Source organism: Leucopleurus acutus (assembly GCF_964270905.1).
Source record: "Leucopleurus acutus genome assembly, chromosome: 15".
Classification (NCBI taxonomy): Eukaryota; Metazoa; Chordata; class Mammalia; order Artiodactyla; family Delphinidae; genus Leucopleurus; species Leucopleurus acutus.
This window is the reverse complement of record NC_139157.1, coordinates 42,956,384-42,976,062: the sequence shown is the minus strand read 5'-3', so window position 1 is coordinate 42,976,062 and position 19,679 is coordinate 42,956,384. Positions and strand designations below refer to the sequence as shown.

General features: G+C 39.8%; 1 protein-coding gene across 1 annotated transcript in view; it reads right to left on the bottom strand.

Annotated features, from left to right (window-relative positions):
- ROS1 (ROS proto-oncogene 1, receptor tyrosine kinase) overlaps window positions 1–19,679 on the bottom strand; it is a gene marked incomplete at both ends in the record, with an annotated part of 112,468 nt that overhangs the window by 82,135 nt on the left and 10,654 nt on the right. The window contains 7 exons of the mRNA XM_082855556.1: window positions 434–510; window positions 1,460–1,661; window positions 4,352–4,490; window positions 5,149–5,297; window positions 11,822–11,882; window positions 16,594–16,620; window positions 18,694–18,753. Of these exons, the coding sequence (XP_082711682.1) occupies window positions 434–510; window positions 1,460–1,661; window positions 4,352–4,490; window positions 5,149–5,297; window positions 11,822–11,882; window positions 16,594–16,620; window positions 18,694–18,753 (715 nt within the window). The remainder of the gene's footprint in view (window positions 1–433; window positions 511–1,459; window positions 1,662–4,351; window positions 4,491–5,148; window positions 5,298–11,821; window positions 11,883–16,593; window positions 16,621–18,693; window positions 18,754–19,679) is intronic.

Sequence of the window (19,679 nt, the reverse complement as noted above, 5' to 3'; positions counted from 1 at the left end):
ATATATTTAAAAACCTTAAGGAAACTGGAAGAAAAAGATATCTGATCTGTGTTAAATGATAATACATGATATAAGGTGGAGGTTAGGGCAGAAACAATATATGTATCCCCTAAGTGTGTAAATGAGAGTCATAATCACTAGTGACTTTAACTGAAACCAGGGGTTTGCTTGAAGCCATTTTTTTAATCCCTAATTTTTTTTTAAGTTTTAAATTCCAACGTGGAAACTTTAGATCAAACAACTTACTCCTATTTGTCAAATACTGGGACTCATTTAAAATTGAAAACTTATCAAGTATTCAGAAGACAGTGTCCATTTGGGCAGAACAGTAGGGTCTTGGGGAGCACCAGAGGACCCAGGACCTCTAAGATCTGAACCCACCCTTGCCACCCCCTCAGTTCCGTGTAACAGGAGGCGCATCCCCAGTCTCTACCTGCTGGGGATGAAGTGGTAATACTAGATTCTGCTTCCGGCCCCTCACCAACTTCATTTACTGCTGCAACAGAAAACCTATTCCAAAAACGATTTGGAGAGATGTATTTTACATGGCATGGTGTGAACATGAGATAAAAATAGAAGGAGCAATAACATTTCTATTTAAAGGACGATGTGGCAATGCATGTATCTAGTTACTTGGTGCCACTGCTTAGCACTAAAATGACCATCAATCACATCCTTGTTTGCATTCCCCATAGAATAGTTCAGGGTCACAGAGGTCAAAAACTGAACTCTGCTATCTGCATGACCCCCATTCATGCCCTAATTTAAAGAGGTCTTAGTAAATGCTGGAAAAGCTAACAATAATAAAATAATCCCCTTAACAGTTAATACAAAAATACCATTAACAGAATTTTACCTCCTTACTTTTTTCATGTTGGATTAAATGAAGAAATGATATTTATGGTGCTTATAATGTCTCTTTTAGCCAATATTTATAAGCCCATATTTATTAGCCCACATTTATCTCTGAATATAATAGAAATACTTACAAATGTTTTTGCTCAGGATGGTGTAATCTAATAAGCATAAAAACTTGAGGAAAACCACAGTAACTTAAACCAACAGCACAAAGCCAATGCGACTTCTCAAAATACATTTAAACTATTTTTTAGCCCTATTTCTTAAATAATATCATGCCTGTACCCATGCTGGTTACTATTTTTAAATTTTATATTGGAGTATAGTTGATTTATAATATTGTGTTAGATTCAGGTCTACAGCAAAGCAACTTAGTTATACATATGCATATATCTATTCTTTTTCAGATTCTTTTCCCATATAGGTTAGTACATAGTATAGAGTTCCCTGTGCTGTACAGTAGGTCCTTGTTGGTTATCTATTTTATATATAGTAGTGTGTATATGTTAATCCCAAACTCCTAATTTATCCCTCCCCCCCCACCCCCCACCTTTCCCCTTTGCATGCTAGTTACATTTTTCCTGCACCACTTAATTCTTACCTGTAGGTGGTATTTGGTAGAGTGGAGTAAAACTGGAAACTGGTTCTCTGTGTCCCTGAATCTAACTTTTGATTTTTATTAATCAGCCTTAAGTTATAACCCAAAATAGGTCCACCTGGGAATTGAGGTGGAGCCCAACTGATTTCCACCGTGTCCGGACTGGAGCTTTCAATGTTTTTAATGAGAGGAGCAGTTTCAGGAACTGGAAGAGATAATGGTGACATCGTGAGCAGAAAATATACAGTGAAAAATGTAAAAATGTAAATAGGATAGGAAAAAAATGTTGTTTTTTTGAAAACAGCATAAATGAAGTATTTTTGTTAATATTCACAGAAGTGGTAGAAAGAAGATAGTAATATATCTATGAGCTGCAATTCTTGATCCCTAAATGATACCAGTTAACTACTTTCCTAAGGGACTCTTTCAAATGTTATTTTCCTCAGTTCTAATTTATGCAATAAAATTAAATGTGGAAGTATGCAAATAGGATAAATGTTCTAGAAAAAAAGTGGTCAAAAATCTCCAGAGACCTAAACAAGTTGAAACGTGGGATGGAACCAGGTTAGGAAGGAGAAGAGAATCTGTAATAAACTGGAGTCAATGATTAACACAAGTTAAAAGAAGTAAGTCCTGGGGCCTATTCCCTCACTAGAGTGCTGTGGCCAGACTAGTTCCAGCTAAAGATATGGATTTAGATAAGCCTGAATTAGAACAGTCTGCTTCACTTTTGCTGGCATCAGCTCTGCTGACCTAGACTGTACTTTCCTCCCCCAGCTCCCAAGGTCCCCTGGAATCCAGGCTTTCTGTGCCTTAGCAACACCCCTTCCCTTGTGAAGGATGAAAGGAGCATGCATTCTCTAATTAAGCACTCACCCACAGACTTTAGGAGCTACCCAAGTGACAAAGAACAGAAAGGAAAACAAATGATCTAACAGCCTATCTTCCACCCATGTCTCCACCTGCTTTCCATACCCCCCACGCCCTGAAACCACACCCTTTTATTTCGTCTTTCCATAGAAAGACAGACTGATGTCACTTTGCTCTTCAGTAGTCTCTCTGCCTCGGAACAATTTTGGCAGGTGCTCTGTGTCACCCCTGACCCTTTAGAGTGGGGAGAGAAGAGACAGTTCAGCCCTCACATTGGCTGCATTTTAAAAAGGCTTTTTAATTGATCTCTCAGCCTTTCTCTGACACAGTTCCTCCCCAACTCTCAGACTGAGCTTTAGCAAACACAAATACCATCACATCACTCCTCTGCTCCATGCACTCAGTCACCCTGGTGAACAGGGAAGTAGGAATCATCTCCCAGTGAATCAGAATCAGGATGTCAGAAAAACTAACTCTTCAGGGTCAGTGCCCAGACAGACATGATCTGCTCCACTTCAAGCATGTAGATGTCCCATGGTGAACTGTGATTATTGTCCAAATCGCCCCCACAAAAATCGTCCCTGAAAAGGCTGGTCAGGTTAGGCAAGGTAACCATTCCACCTGATTAAGAAATTATCTTCATAAAGGCCCCAATTAAAAGGCAGTAATACCATCTAAAACTCATATATTCCCATAGCTAAAAAAGAAAAGAATCACGAAGTGATGGAACATGAAACAGATAACTTTATAAGTTTTGATGTGGCTAAAAAAAGTGAGATAGAATTGAGGCATGAGATGCTATCCATGGAAAAGACCCTCAGTACGAGGACTGGAACACCTGGAGGGTATGTGGGCTTGCATATCCAGAGAAACGCCCGGAAATGGAAAGCAAAATTTGCCTTCTTCATTATTTTGATTTGACTAGCCTTGGGCCCTGGGCCACGGTATGTCTCCAGCACTGGAAAATGTTCCAACACTATTGGAGTACATGAGGCATTGCTTTGAATGAAGAAGGATCCACGTATTCTACTCGGATCTGGAACCTTTCGAATATGACCCTAGACCAGTGTCTGACCTGAGGTCCCAAGGATAGTCAGGGAATAGTCAGCAGAGGTGCCACACATACCCTAAAATCTGATAAGCAAGGAGAGAGCACTAATCAGAGAAGAGGGAAAATGCCCCAACCAGCTTCATCCGCTATCTAGCTATGCTTCTGGCCAAGGCCTAGTTCACAGTGAGGGTCTCTGCACACAGCTGAAGCTCCAGAACGAGGGGTAGGGACATATAAAGTCTGGCTTGGAATAAGTCCTCCCACGTCCCCTCAGCTAACTCCAAGGGTGAGAGCACCAGGCAACTCTCCCTGAGTGTCTGCCCCAGGCATTCACCTCCCTAAAAGGCTCTAGGCTTGAATCCTTTTCCTGGTATGGAAGTCACATCTTTGAAAGAAGAAATCAGAAAATGCCCTAATATATGTACTATTTTTAAAAATCAGCTCTAATCAAATGTTAAAGTATTATAATAACCTCCCAGCTGATCTCACTACCTCTGTACATTCCAGTCTCTCTCATTCCTTCAATCCATTCCATGTGTGGTGGCCAAAATTATCTTTTTAAGGAGTACTCAAATCAACTACTCCTCTTCTTCAAAACCTCCCATAATTTCTGACTGCTAAGTGAGGCTTATTCTGACCACCTTCTTTAATACACTCCCCATTTCTAAAGGACAGACCCTGCTCGAAACGTTCCTCTTACCATAGCACCCCATATCTTCCTACTTACAATATACTTTCCTTATTTATTAGGTTTACTGCTTAGAGTATTTCTTTTCCACCAGAATGGGTATTTTTGTTTTGATCACAGAAGTACGGTGAGCACCTAGAACACTATTTGGCACCTAGCTAGGTACTCCATTGTTGGATGGGTCTATTAATGAAGGAATAAATTTATTTCGTTGTTTAAAATAAAATGAACTAACCAAAGCTTTGGAATAATCCCTGATTTCTTAAGCAACATGTGCATGCCATACCTCCAGAAGGATGAGTCCTATAACTGGGACTTGGAGGGGAATACAGTTGCAGCTGGGCTGTGAAGATCCAAACCACTCGAAAAATATATTCAGTGAAGGGATGCAAGGGCTCTACCACATAGGAGAGCTTGGACACGGCCTAAATCAACAAGAGATCAAAATCAGCGTTTATGGAATAGCCACCGTATATTGTAACTCAAGAGCACAGATTCGTTTGTAGATGATGGATGGCCTTCTGGATATGGAGTGACCCAAGGCCTGCCAGACCAGTTGAAATGGAGGCCTGGAGCTCAGAGCTGAGCCATCCCGACATCAGTCAGCATAATTCACACCAAAATTCTTTCCTTCTTCAAAACTGCAAAATTATGGATTCAATTATATGGCATTTACCTCAAGGCTTTACTTTACTTTTCCATGTTAATATACTTGGTGTCTTTGGACTATTTTTCTCTGAACATGATTTCCTAAAAGGGAGCATGCTGGATGACCTCCCTGCCCTCCACCCTAGTTGGAATCATTTTCAATGGGGTGGGCAGATAAAGACAATGATATAAGTAGTTGGTTATGTGATGCTGTGCTGAAGGAATAATATATATGTCCAATAATAAATTTTCCTTAAAAATAAAAGGTTTAGCATAAAAAGTAGCAGAGATTAAAGTTCATCTAATCCAACCACTCATTTTACGTTTGAATCTTCTCTAGAATGTCTTTTCACCTATAATTATATGTAGTAATTTGGCACTTTTAATAATTTGAAGAAAAAGTCTCCGTTTAGGCACATGGGCAGCAGTTCATACCTCAGTGTAAGTCCAGCTTCCAGGCAGTTGTGCATATTTCCACTGAATGATGTATTTTACTCCAGAGATGTAGGCCGATTTCCATCGTAATGTCACATTGTGGCTTCCAATGGAAGAAGCAAATGGTGCAGTGGGGAGGTCTGTATTTTCTGGGGAGAAAACAAGATTTCATTCACCATGTCCCCTGTCTGTCAAAGCAGGAGAGAGTGTCCCTGCTTCATCTAGTGCCCTTAGCACCCTCTTGCCACAATTATTCACCTGAACAATAACTGATGCACATATTCAAGTGATTTATTTTTTTAAATCAGCCAGTCTGTCTGGCAGCTTTTTTCTGCCATAGAACGCACTTATCTTTTTTTTTTTTTTTTTTTTTTGGCGGTACGCAGGCCTCTCACTGTTGTGACCTCTCCCGTTGCGGAGCACAGGCTCCGGACATGCAGGCTCAGCGGCCATGGCTCACGGGCCCAGCCACTCCGTGGCATGTGGGATCTTCCCGGACCAGGGCACGAACCCGTGTCCCCTGCATCGGCAGGCAGACTCTCAACCACTGCACCACCAGGGAAGCCCCGAACGCACTTATCTTTGACGATAGATTTTTTACAAGCAAGCAACATGGAGTGTTCTGAGACTGTCCAGTTTTCTCTTGTGATACCACTTCTATATAGGCTAGAAGGGTGGGTACCAAGGGTGTGTCTGGGGCAACAGAACCATCCACTACCCCAGGACATGTATCTCAAGATACATTTTAATTTTACACTATATGTCTACAGTTGTTGCCCATTTTGTCAACACATTATTTTTATACGTGCAAGTAGTTGTCTGTACTCCAAAGGATTCTATATTCTGCTGTTTTTTATTGTGAAATATTTCATGACTTTTAAACAGTAGCAACATTACAATTGGTACACACAGTTATAGGTGCTACTTCCCAGGCCCTGTGTGAGGGGTTAGAATTCTGAATGGTATGTACTACTGGGATGAAATTATTTTACTTTACTTTTTCTATTTTCCAAAATCGTGACTAATTTAATGCATTAGCTTGCTTTTTCCCCAGAATTTTTTATTGTGGTAAAATACACATGGCATAAAATTTACTATCTTAACCATTTTTAAGTGTACAGTTCCGTGGTATTAAGTACATTTGTATTCTCGTACAACCATCACGACCGTCCATCTCCAGAGCTCTTTTCATCTTGCAAAACTGAAACTAACCATTAAATAATAACTCCCCATTCCCCCTCTCCCTCCCCCTTCCCTAGGCAACCACCATTCTACTTTCTGTCTCTATAATTTTAAGTACTCTAAATACCTCATATAAGTGGAATCAAACAGTATTTGTCTTATTGTGACTGGCTTGTTTCACTTAGCATAATGTCCTCAAAATTTATTCCTGCTGTGGCATATGTCAGAATTTCCTTCCTTTTTAAGTCTGAATAATATCCCATTGTATGTGTATATTGCATTTTGCTAATCCATTCATCTGTCAGTGGACATTTGGGCTGCTTCCATGTTTTAGCTATTGTGAATTCAATATTTGAGTATAATAGGGGTGTATAAATATCTTTTTGAGACCCTGCTTTCAATTCTTTTGAGTATATACCCGCAAAGTGGAATTGCCAGATCATGCAGTAATTCTTTCTTTAATTTTTTGGTTTTTTCCACAGGAGTTATACCATTTTACATCCCCATCAACAGTGCACAGCATTCCAATTTCTCCACATCCTCGTCAACACTTTTACTTTTCTGGGTTTTTTTGCTTTTTTTTTTTTTTTTCCTTGAAGTGGTATTTCATTGTAGGTTTGACTTGCATTTCTCTAATGATTAGTAATGTTGAGCATCTTTTCATGTGCTCTTTGGCCATTTGTATATCTTCTTTGTAGAAATGTCTGAGTCCTTTGCCCATTTTTTAATTGGATTGTTTGGGGGTTTTGTTGTTGAGTTTTAGGAGTTTTCTATATATTCTTGATATTAATCCCTTATCAGATATGTGATTTGCAAATACTTTCTCCTATTCTATTGGTTGCTTTTTTTACTCTGTTGATAGTGTGCTTAAATTTTTTTAATTTTCATGAAGTTCAATTTGTCTATTTTTTCTTTTGTTACCTATGCCTTTCGTGTCATATCCAAATAATCATTGCCAAATCCAATGTTGTGAAGCTTTTGCCCTATGTTTTCCTCTAAGATTTTTATAGTGTCAGGTCTTACATTTAAATCATGGATCCATTTTGAGTTATTTATTTATTTTGGGGGGCTGCATTGGGTCTTTGTTGATGCACATGGGCGTTCTTTAGTTGAGGTGAGCAGGGGCTACTCTTCGTTGTGGTGCGTGGGCTTCTCATTGCAGTGGCTTCTCTTGTTGTGGAGCACAGGCTCTAGGCGCACAGTTTTCAGTAGTTGTGGCACGCGGGCTCAGTAGTTGTGGCTCGAGGGCTCTAGAGCACAGGCTCAGTAGTTGTGGCGCATGGGCTTGGTTGCTCTGCAGCATGTGGGATCTTCCTGGACCAGGGCTTGAACCCGTGTCCCCTGCATCGGCAGGTGGATTCTTAACCACAGCGCCACCAGGGAAGTCCCCATTTTGAGTTAATTTTTGTATATGATGTTTTATAAGGATCCAACTTAATTCTTTTGTATGTTGATATTCAGTTTTCTCAGGACTATTTGCTGAAAAGTCTGCCTTCTCCCCCATTGAATGGTCTTGGCACCCTTGTCAAAAAATCATTTAACCATATATATAAGGATTTATTTCTGAACTCTCTATTCTAGTCCACTGATCTATATGTCTGTCTTTATGCCAGTACCACAGTATTTTGATTACTGTAGGTTTGTAGTAAGTTTGAAATCAGGAAGTATGAATCCTCCAGCTTTGTTCTTCTTTTCAGCATTTGGGGTGCTTTGAGATTCCATATAAATTGTAGGATGGGTCTTTCCATCTCATGCAAAAGATCTGCAAAAACATCTTTGGAATTCTGATACAGATTGCATTAAATCTGTAGATTGTTTTGGTAATATTGACATCTTGACAATATACCAGGTCTTTCAACCAATGAATAAGGATGTCTTTCCATTTATTTGTCTTCTTTAATTTGTTTCAGAAATGTTTTGTAGTTTTCACTTTACAAGTCATTCACCTCCTTGGTTAAGTTAATTTCTAAGTGTTTTTATTCTTTTTGATGCTATTGTAAATGAAATTGTTTTCTTAATTTCCTTTTCAGATGGTTCCTTATTAGTGTATAGAAATGCAATTGATTTTCAAGTGTTAATTTTGTATCCTGCTATTTTGCCAAATTTGTTTATTAGTTCTAACATGGTATTTTGTGGTATCTTTAGGGTTTTCTGCATATAAGATCATAATATCTGCAAACAAAGAGAAGTTTTACTTCCTCCTTTCAAATTTCGATGGCTTTTATTGGATCCATCAGATTTGGATGCCTTTTTCTTGCCTGATTGCTCTGGCTAGGATATCCAGTACTATACAGAAGTGGCAAAAGCAGGCATCTTTGCCTGAACTTAGAGGATAAGTTTTCTTTTATAGAAAAAGAATCACTACTCTGGTTCAGAAAAGATGGTACATTTTTTTAAGGAGCTTAAAATGATTAAATACAAACTCCCATGACCTCTTTCCAGTTAAAGGAAATGTTGACACAATTCTAATCACTATAGATACTGAATCTGAACTAATTAAAGTCCATACTACAAAAATACTCTGTGACCCAGAAAAAATAAAGCCACTGTCATCTGAGAGTTTAGCCCACAGAGTGGCTTCACACAACCCTTCTCTGCTTATTCTTCCATTTAGGGTTCACTTTTGGATACTATAACTATACAGGCAAAGCACAGTTCCATTTTTCCCTTTTTATAGTGTGAGATGCTTAACAGCAGGGATTGGAATAGCTGTGGGATACCTTGAAGAGGAGTCCAGTGATGGAGTGGTCAGCAGAGCAAGGAAGAAGAACCAGGAGACATCAGAAAAGATGTAAGTTAAGAACTGGGCAGAAGGGGCCAGAGTTATATAAGTACAAGTAAATGGAAATTTCATAGCTAAATACAGACATATGTTTCAAAGCCATGGTGATGCATATGGAAAAATAGAGATAAGGTAGGTTTATTCTAAAATATCAAGACAAGAGTGAACCAAATGAGAAAGAGGAAGCTAGGGACTTCCCTGGTGGCACGGCGGTTAAGAATCCGCCTGCCAATACAGGGGACATGGGTTTGAGCCCTGGTCTGGGAAGATCCCACATGCTGTGGAGCAACTAAGCCCTTGCACCACAACTACTGAGCCTGTGCTCTAGAGCCCGTGAGCCACAACTACTGAGCCCGCGTGCCACAGCTACTGAAACCTGTGCACCTGGAGTCCGTACTCTGCAACAAGAGAAGCCACAACAATGAGAAACCTGTGCACCACAACGAAGAGTAGCCCCTGCTCGCCGCAACTAAAGAAAGCCCACACGCAGCAACACCCAATGCAGCCAAAAATAGATAAATAAATGAATAAATTTATAAAAATAAAATTTACAAAAAAGGAAGAGAAGCTAAACTGAGCTATATACTACTTTTAATATATAGCAGAGTGGCTAAGAATAGGCTCTGGAATGAGATAACTGGGTTAAAATTCAAGTTACATCCTTCTCTGGCTATGCAGCGCCAAGTAAGTATTTACATTCGTGCCTTACTTTTCTCATCTGTAAAATGAGGAGGATAATAGTGTTTATACCTCTGAGGACAAAAAGAGCTAAAACCTATAAATTACTTAGAACAAACTAAACATAAGGTCTGTAAGTACAAATGCCATATATGTAAACTTGGTACATCTCAGTTAGTGGTACATAGACATTGATAGCCAAATGAAAAATATAAAATAAAGCACTGATTACACTTGTACTCTAACAGAATTGTATAATTAAGTTGGTAGTATAATTTTAGAATATGAGAAAAGGATATAAATCAAAGTTTCCCAAACTCTCTCAGTTCTGGCATCTTTAATATATTAGTAATTTTTGGGCTTCCCTGGTGGCGCAGTGGTTGAGAGTCCTCCTGCCGATGCTGGGGACACGGGTTCATGCCCCGGTCCGGGAAGATCCCACATGCCGCGGAGCAGCTGGGCCCGTGAGCCATGGCCGGTGAGCCTGCGCGTCTGGAGCCAGTGCTCCGCAACAGGAGAAGCCACAGCAGTGAGAGGCCCGCGTACCACAAATATATATATATATTAGTAATTTTTTCATGACCCACTAGAACAAAAGAATCACCTAAACAGTTCCATTTATTAAGTATTATAACTTGAGTATGCGTGTCCTATCAACTTAGTAGATGATTGGTGAAAAAACACATAAATTGAAAGACAAAATAATATATTTATTTCATTCCTAAATAAAAATAATTGCCTACTGGGCACTGCACAACTTCTCAAATATTCTAATCAGACTGGACACCTCCATCCTTATTTCCTGTTCCTCGTTGTATTCCTCATGGTATTTGCTTTTTAACACAGCAACACCAAAAACGCAGGATTGTAAAGATATGATAGCATAGAAAAGAATGTAGTGCAATCCATTGTTTATACCATCACTTACCTCTGGCTAGTAGTTCCTGTGATGTCCAACAGACATCGACTACCCTTGTGTTTCCCTCGATGTTTAAAATGCCCCCACACCTCCCTGTGAGGTAGATGTGATGCCCTGGGGAACCTCAGTGCACAGTTTGGAAACCACAGAATATAAATTTTATCCACAACTAACTCCCACTACACAGAAGGTAAAAAATGTAATACCACTACCCCTCCACAGAAATGTCAAGGAGGGTCTTTTGTGGGACATTAAAGGGCAGAAGCAAATCAGGATAGGAAGGCAAGATCCACCTTCCAATTTCCATCAGCCACTGAGAGCAAGGAGCAAGCCACTGAAACAAGGACCACAACTTATGGAAGAACCAACCATCTCTTGTTCTGGAAGGAGCTGTCTATCTCCCAGTGGGAGGAAACACTGGGGAATTCTGGAAAAGTTAACTGCTAACATATAGGCTATAATTTATCAAAGCGTTGGTCCTTCAGAAACCACTGGAGAATTAACACACTTGGGCAAAGTCACTTAGAGACACCCAACCTGCTCTGAAATAAGTCAGAGGGAGCTGGAAACCCAAGTTCCCTACTTACTCAAAATTTAGCACTGAGAAGGATAACTTCCATACATTGTGCAAATTTCCCAATGTCTTGTAGGGAGCCATACTATAGTAGGTACTTGATTGAATAACTGTTAGCTGAGTAATGAAATGTGCATTAAATAAAATACTTCTACACTTTCAGTTCATTAAAACAGTGGCATTTCCTGACATCAAGTTGCTCAGGATTCACATTGGTCTTTCTCGTTAAGACAGAAGTAATTGCATCCACTGAACTGCGGGCAAAATCTCAAGTTCTAAACATGTCATGTGCTGTTTCCTCTATTTTGCTCTGAAAGAAGAGTTTTGCTGAGTCTCTGTCAAAATGGCTTCCACATTTGAAGTTATCGAAAAATATATATATTCAATAATATATATATTCAATAATATATATATATATAGATCATACTGAGACGTAGAAGTCTAGATATTTTAAGAGGTGGCTCATTACCCCTACCTTAGCACAGGTCCCTGGAGTAGTGTAAATTATTTTCAATAACAGTTGGTTGCGTCTGCTTACCTAGCACTTCCTCTTCATATGCACCTTCCCCGCTGCTGCAGCCAACCTCACAGGATTCTCGCTATGGAAGACAGGTAGCATGCCAGTCAGCACAGCCTTTGTACTGCTTTTCTGATAAGCTTCAAGTAAATTTTGAAATATGAATGCCTGATATATAAGCATACATGTATATCAAGTATTTCAGCTGTAATAAGTATTAAGTTCCCATTTGCTAGTGGGATTAGAACAACACTTCTCAATCTTTTTTGACCGTGTCCCAAATTCCAAAATACATTTAACAAAACAACTTAGTACACACATACATGTTGGGAAAAAAAAGATTCTTGAAATGGTATTTTTTTCCCTGTTTTAACAGTTTTATTGAAATATATTTTACATAACCATAAAATTCGCCCATTTAAAGCACATAGTTCAGTGGTTTTTAGTATATTCAAAGATTTGTACAATCATCACTACAATCTAATTTTAGAATATTTTCATCCCCAAAAGGAATCCTGACCTGTGATGCAATCTTATATGTTCTATGTCATTTTATTGTGATTGTTTATTCAGCAAATTGATTTCATCACCCTCTAATGGGTGACACCCCACAATGTGACAAAATACTGAGCTCAACAATGCAATTACATGTTTGCCATCTTAGTCAAAGGTTTAGTGAGTTAATAACCTAAAGCTCTAGCCTAAAGTTATGCCTATTTATTTTATATATCCATGTCTTCCTTGAAAGATTAAAAATGGACTATAAACTTTATAGTAACTAAACATTTCAATGGTTGTCTTAATGCCAACGTTAAATTTTAAGGTCTACAAAAACCTAATGATGATTAACATGTTTATCTCATTAACAGAAAACATTTTGGTGACTAAGAGATAAATTTTCTGCAACTTTTAGCAGGTGCATTAACAATAGCTAATGGGGGGGGGGGGACTTGGAGAAAAGGCACACATCGTAAAACTACAACACAATCATGATCAATCTTCCTGCTCTCACTCAGTTTACAATACCTAGGACAACATGCTGTTGTTTCTCATGATAATAGTGGAAACCATGACACGATGCATTTACTCTGAACATCCAGGTAGAGAAGGGCTGTAATTTGCAAATACTTAGCTGTCCCACGTTTGATCTGTGAACTCAGAGGAAGTGGAGCCTGATAAGCCTAGTTTTGCTTATTTAAGGATTAATTTAAATACTTCAGTTTGGGCTCAGGGTTATTTAACTTAAGGGTTTAGTATACTTTTCACATCTTCTTTGCAGGTTTCAGTAAAATACATTCAACACATTCATTAACTGCAGAGAATAAATATACCAATTGGGAGCAAAATTATCATTAACATAGGATTTTCTTTTCAAGAAAGAAAACTGAGGAAGAAGAAAGGAGATGGAATAATGTTTATTTGGAAATGTAGCTAGTCCTGACCTAAGAGTATAAATGTTTCATTTTGTTTACTTTGGTGAAGCTTGTATTTTTTTCCAGCTTTTTTGAGATAAATGATTACCACCAAAGCATTAGCTAACACCTTCATCCCATCATATAACTACCATTTCTTTTTTGTGATAAGATCAGCTCTTTAGCAGCATTCAAGTACATAACACAGTGTTATTAGCTGTAATCATGGTGCTGTACATTAGATCCCCAGAACCTGTTAATCTTATAACTAAAAGTTTGTACTCCAAAGAGTTTAAATGTTTTCTCAAGTGGAGGCAAAAGCTGTTGATTAGGATTTCCTTCCCTCTCTCTCTCTCTCTCTCTCTCTCTCTCTTTCTCTCTCTTTCTCTCTCTCTCTCTATGCCTTCCTCTCTCTCTCTCTAATCTAACATTAGACTTCAAATGAAATTATCCACTGTTTCTCAAGCTCAAGTTGCCTGGAGAGAATCTAAAGGAATTCGGATTTAAGAAATTCACAGAATCTGAGCTCACAGCCCCTGGATGGGGCGTTTATACAGCATATTCCAGGCTACTGAGCTGCCATTCCCACTGCAGAAGCCAAGTTCATACTTCCCAGGGGCTGCATCAGTTTGCTGTCTCTGTTCTCACAGCAGTAAGACCATTTTTATCATCATCCCTCTGGCTCCATGCTTGTGTTTCCCAGACTAGCACACCTGCTGTCGGTGCCTTTTCTTATTCCTGTAGCACAAGGAGGACATGCCCCACCATCCTCCTGGGATGCCTCTACTGCAGAGTCTCTACACCAATTGTGGCTTCATCTCCTAAAAAATCATTCATTCACTCATCAAAAAATATTTATTGATACCTTTTATATGCCAAGCACTGTTTTAGGTTTTAAGGGTATGGCAATGAATAAGACAGGCAAGCTCCCTGACTTCATGGAATTTACATTCTCTTAGAAGGGAAGAGACAATAATGGAGTAACAAACTTAAAAGATAAAATATGCTCAGATATGAAAAGTGCTATGAGGAAAATAAAACAAGTCAAAGGCAGACGGCATGACCAGACAGGAAGGGGACTAACTTTAGTGAGGGGACTCAGGAAGAACCATGCAGAGGTGACCCCCAAGGCAAGACCTGAGTGATTAGAAGGAGCTGGCCTTGCAAAAGTCTCGGCAAGGGCAAACACCCTGAGGCAGGCATGTGCCACATATACTCAGAGAAGAGGGAAAGGCCAGTGTGGCCAATACAGAGCACAAGGAAGAGGGGGCAAGATGAGGCAGGGGCGTCAGCAAACACTGGCAGTCTGTATTTTTTCTCAAATGGCAATGAGAAGCCACAAAAAGGTTTTTAGAACCTTTTAGATAAGGATAATCTAATCTGTGTTCTTCAGGGATAAGCCACCTTACTTGCTAACATCATTTTCCAAGTTATATTTTGCTAAGCTACCAGTTGTAAAACTATTCCCTCCAAGGAACATGTGGGCAGATTCCAAGCTTCCTAGGTTGAAGCTTTGATGGTTGAGGAGTTTGATTTCCTAAAGGTGTGAGCAGCTGAGTTTAAAATATCTCTCTCGGGACTTCCCTGGTGGTCCAGTGGCTAAGACTATGTGCTCCCAATGCAGGAGGACCACGTTCGATCCCTGGTCAGAGAACTAGATCCCACATGTTGCAACTAAGACCCGGTGCAACCAAATTAATTAATTAATTAGTTAAATATCTCTATGTTTATCTCTACCTCCACCTCTATTGAGCATGTATTACTGTTCAGTTCTACATTATTTAACATATAAAATAGCAAAATATAATAGAAAAGAATAGAATAATTATATATTACAGTAGAGAGAAAAGATGTACATTACATAAGCACAGACAACTGGGCAGCATACTGATGAACAGGGAACTACCACACTGGAAACCCAGTCCTGGGCTGCTTCAATGCTTGAGACACTTTAACTCTCTCTGGCTTCTAAACACAATCCTCCAGGGACTGTTTTTTTGGCTGCTTTTATTGTGGTCACATAAGAGAGTTCTCAGGCAGTCTTTTTTTTTTTTAATCTCAATCAGGAAAGAACATTCATTATCTATTTACATACGGGGCAAATTTTCTTCTCTGTTTTATCTCTTCTTACCCAACTCAATCACCATCCACTCCCAAGGAAAAATCACTCAGGAACAGGGTTGCCGCAGACTATTGAGAAGATATTCCAATTTACTTTTTTGTTTTTACTTTATTTTCCACTCAAAGGAAATTTTTCTATTTTACTAATGAATGACAATCTTTGTTTCTTCCTCAGGCAAGATAGGATAGTTCTGTTCTCTGGTTTCAAGGACATTTTAAATAGAATACAGCATAGATGTTAAAGTGAGAAATAATGCCGTTTCATCATAAATACTTATTGTCAAATAAACTAAAATGAATTCTGAAGGGTATTGAATCCAGGACAGGAAAGTTTAGTTGAAGGAGATTGAGTAGGAAAAGATCAAAATCCCAAGGTCTTTCTGAAGGAAGAAGAAAGTCAAGAGCAGGAGAGGGAGCTCCTAGGGTGAGGGAGACTGGGGGCAGGGATGGCGGGGAGGCGTTGATAAGAAGAGACCTGGGCACCAGAGTCTGCACAAGGTCCCTTATTGTCATAGCAAGAAGTAAATTAATTAGTTAAAATTAAAAATTTAAAAAGCTGTGTTTCAAATTGTTGTTGAAAGAGTTCACTGAATAAGGAAGAAAATTGTAACTAAAGGGATCTCTCCTTTTTTTTTTAACATCTTTATTGGAGTGTAATTGCTTTACAATGGTGTGTTAGTTTCTGCTTTATAACAAAGTGAATCAGCTATACATATACATATGTTCCCATATCTCTTCCCTCTTGCGTCTCCCTCCCACCCTCCCTATCCCTTTGTCACAAAGCACTGAGCTGATCTCCCTGTGTAAAGGGATCTCTTCTAATGCACTGTATTAATGATAGCGCATAGGCTTTATGGGGAAGAAATGAAATCAGCAGAGATGAGGGTAGTCCTCCAAGTGCCTTTTCCTCTCTTCCTGCCACCCTCTCTCACCCAGGCTTCAAGAATCAGAACCTTTCAAACCAGATTAGAGCAATAGACATGTATATATGTGAATGTGTGTGTGTGCATACACACATCTATGTACATTCATATATGCATTTTATGTATGCACATAGATATATAAAGCACAGCAAATACTTATGTCAAAATGGAATTATACAGTCATTTTTATAGCCAGAGTAGAGCACTCCCAGGAAGAACATTTCTGTGCATTAAGAATGACTCACTTTTCTTCATTCTTATTTTAACAGCTTCTTAAGGACAAGAGAGAAAGACATAGGGTTTAATGACATGTTTTCTGTAAGCGACTGACACTCACCTCACAAACAGCAGCATAGGTATCATTCTGCATAGAAAGAAAAGGAAAGTAAAATTATTGAAAAGCTCTAAAGTTGTAAATAATTTTAATGACACTTAGCTAGGCATTTCTTCCAAATTAATTTCTTGCTCCACCACTGACAAAATAGTCAATAAAAATATATCAGAAGCAAGGGAGCCCATAGATGGGCCTTCCATCCAGGAAGGCTGCTGTACAAACAGCTATAAAAATTATGCTGTTTGCATCATTGGAGAAACAGGGTTGCATGATGTCTACTAAAAAATCCCAGTCAGTTAAGAGGTAATCTGTCATGGACCAGGTTAGAGAATGAAGGGGTGTTGGCAGGTGCCCGGGGAGACAGAACCTGAAATGAAAACCACCAACAGCTCTGGCTAGGAAAGGCCGGCGGGTTCCTCTGCCCAGACAGGCTGCTTCAGCGTCCACTCTGCTTCCTGGACTGTTACTGGCAACAAATGGTACTTCCCATTCACTCACTCAGCAAGTGCGATCTGAGCACCTGCTACGAGCCCCTCACTGTGTTCAGCGCAAGGGACACAGTGTGAACAAGACAGAGAGGATCCTGCCTTGATGGGCTTACATGTCGGCAAAAGATACTAAACACATAACTAGACAAATAATGATTTAAATTGACATTTGGACAAAGTGCTACCAAGGAGAAGGAAAAGTGTTTTTAGAGTGTGTAATAATTCCCAAGTGCAGACAGCATCTGCTCCATCTTTTGGTAAATTCCATTCTATGAAGCACACAGTCACAAGCATGAGAGTAGGCATTAAGTGACTCCCATAGCGGAGATCTGTGAAGACACACTATATAAGAAAAGCTATAAGGACTGTACATAAGGAGATGTTAATGACGGATTTAAATCTCAATGCTATAATTTGAGTCATTAATAGAAAATGATATTACCTAAAGTTATCATGATCCTAACTGATTTAATCTCTGACTTGAACAACCTGAACAAAGCGACCCATTTTTTCTTTTTTTTAATATATTTATTTATTTATTTATTTATTTATTTTTGGCTGCATTGGGTCTTCATTGCTGCGTGTGGGCTTTTCTCTAGTTGCGGCGAGCGAGGGCTGCTCTTTGTTGTGGTGTGCGGGCTTCTCATTGCAGTGGCTTCTCTTATTGCGCAGCACAGGTTCTAGGCACACAGGCTTCAGTAGTTGTGGCATGTGGGCTCAGTAGTTGTGGCTTGCGGGCTCTAGAGCGCAGGCTCAGTAGTTTTGGCGCACGGGCTTAGTAGCTTCACGGTATGTGGAATCTTCCTGGACCAGGGCTCGAACCCATGTCCCCTGCATTGGCAGGCAGATGCTTAACCACTGCACCACCAGGCAAGTCTGAGACCCATTTTTAAATTACAGAATTCTTAGCCATGAGATTGGAGTAATTATAGTGTAACAGGCACTATCCCTCGCAGGGAGATTCGATTATTATCCTCATTTATCCATAAGGAAAGCAAAGTACCAAGGGTGAAGTACCTTAACAAAGTCACACACTAATTGGCAAAGCCAGGATAAATGAAAAATAAAGTACTGGGGATGTATTTCCTATACAAAGTGGAGTAAACCCAGGTGTTTGTGCCCTCTGGATGAGATTGCTACCATGTTCCCTGAAGAGAAACTGAACATGACCTAGGACCCTGTTATCCAAAGTGTGGTCTGGAAACAACAAGCATTGCATCACCTGGGAGCTTGTTACAAGTGCAAAATTTCAGGTCCTGCCCAAAACCTACTGAATCAGAGTCTGCATTTTAGCAAGATCCCTGATATTTGCATATTAAAATTTGAGAAGTGCAGGGCTAGGAAATTGAACAAATACCTAACATTCTACTGAAAGGCCTTTATAATTTGGAGCAACTGGTCATCTCCGGGTTCCATGGTTTGCATTAACTTCCCTCCATCTCCAGTTGCATTAATAATGTTGATCTCATTTTTTCTATTACTATGTATTACTCATACTTTTGCTTTAGAGTCAAGCAAACTAATCGAAAGCCAATGGAAGCTGAAATGGGAATCCTCTTGGAGAACGTTTCTCTTAAGGGAAACAGTAGTATCAAAACAGAAAATTAATACTTACACACTTTAAAGTACAGTTTTCCTGATCTGCAGAGGTCCAAAAATGACATCCTTGGATGCACTACAAGAGACAATACGAGACAATGATGACTGAAGAAGGATGATTTTTTCTTGTCACCTGAAAGTGCAAATAGTGACATGAAGTTTTTCTGAAATAGAAATCTACCAAGGAATCCGTGGCCTCACAAGGTTCAGGACCTTTGGAATTCTAAGCAGAGCTGTCATATTTACAGGCAGACAGGGCTTGGTGTGGCTCAGGGCTGCTGAGTGGAGTCCAGCCTGAGGCGGGCAGGCCTGGATCCCAGAGAGCACCAGACCTTCAGTGAACGCACTGTCCATTGGGTGCTTGGCAGCAGGTTAAGTCCAGGACAGCATGGCATCAAGCATATTATAGAGGTCAATGGGGTGTCCTCACACAACAAGCAAAAAGCAAAGCTGGGGACTCAAACAGAAGGCAGCCCATCACAACCTAAGTAGGTGGACAGTTTGGGAAGTCAGCTGCCCACTAGCTGGCTTGCACCCCTTAGCTGCTCTGAAAACCTGCTTGCAGAGCTGCCCTGGCCTCCTACTGAACAGATTCAGCCAGTTCCTCCTTCCCTTACCTGGTTTGTCTGTGCCTGTGACTGTGTTGACCTTTCCGTCCACAGGCCATGATGACACCTAGGTCCCACCTTTTTCTCAGTTCCTTCTACTTTGCCATCTCTTTTTTCCTCTCCTTACTCCTTCTGTGTTTGTGTCCTATGCTCAACTTTTTCTCTTCTCACTCTTCAGGTTCTCCAAGTGAACTCATCCCCCACCTCAGCTTCAACCTTCCGAGGTGTCAATAACCCCCACGTGTGAACCTCAGCTGAGACTCCTTCCGGAGCTCCAGACACAGATTTCCAATTGCTCATTAGATATCTCCATTTAAGTCCCTACAATACCTCAAATTCAGCAAATGAAACATCAGATTCCTCACTTTCTACCCTCTAATTTGCTCTCTCTCCC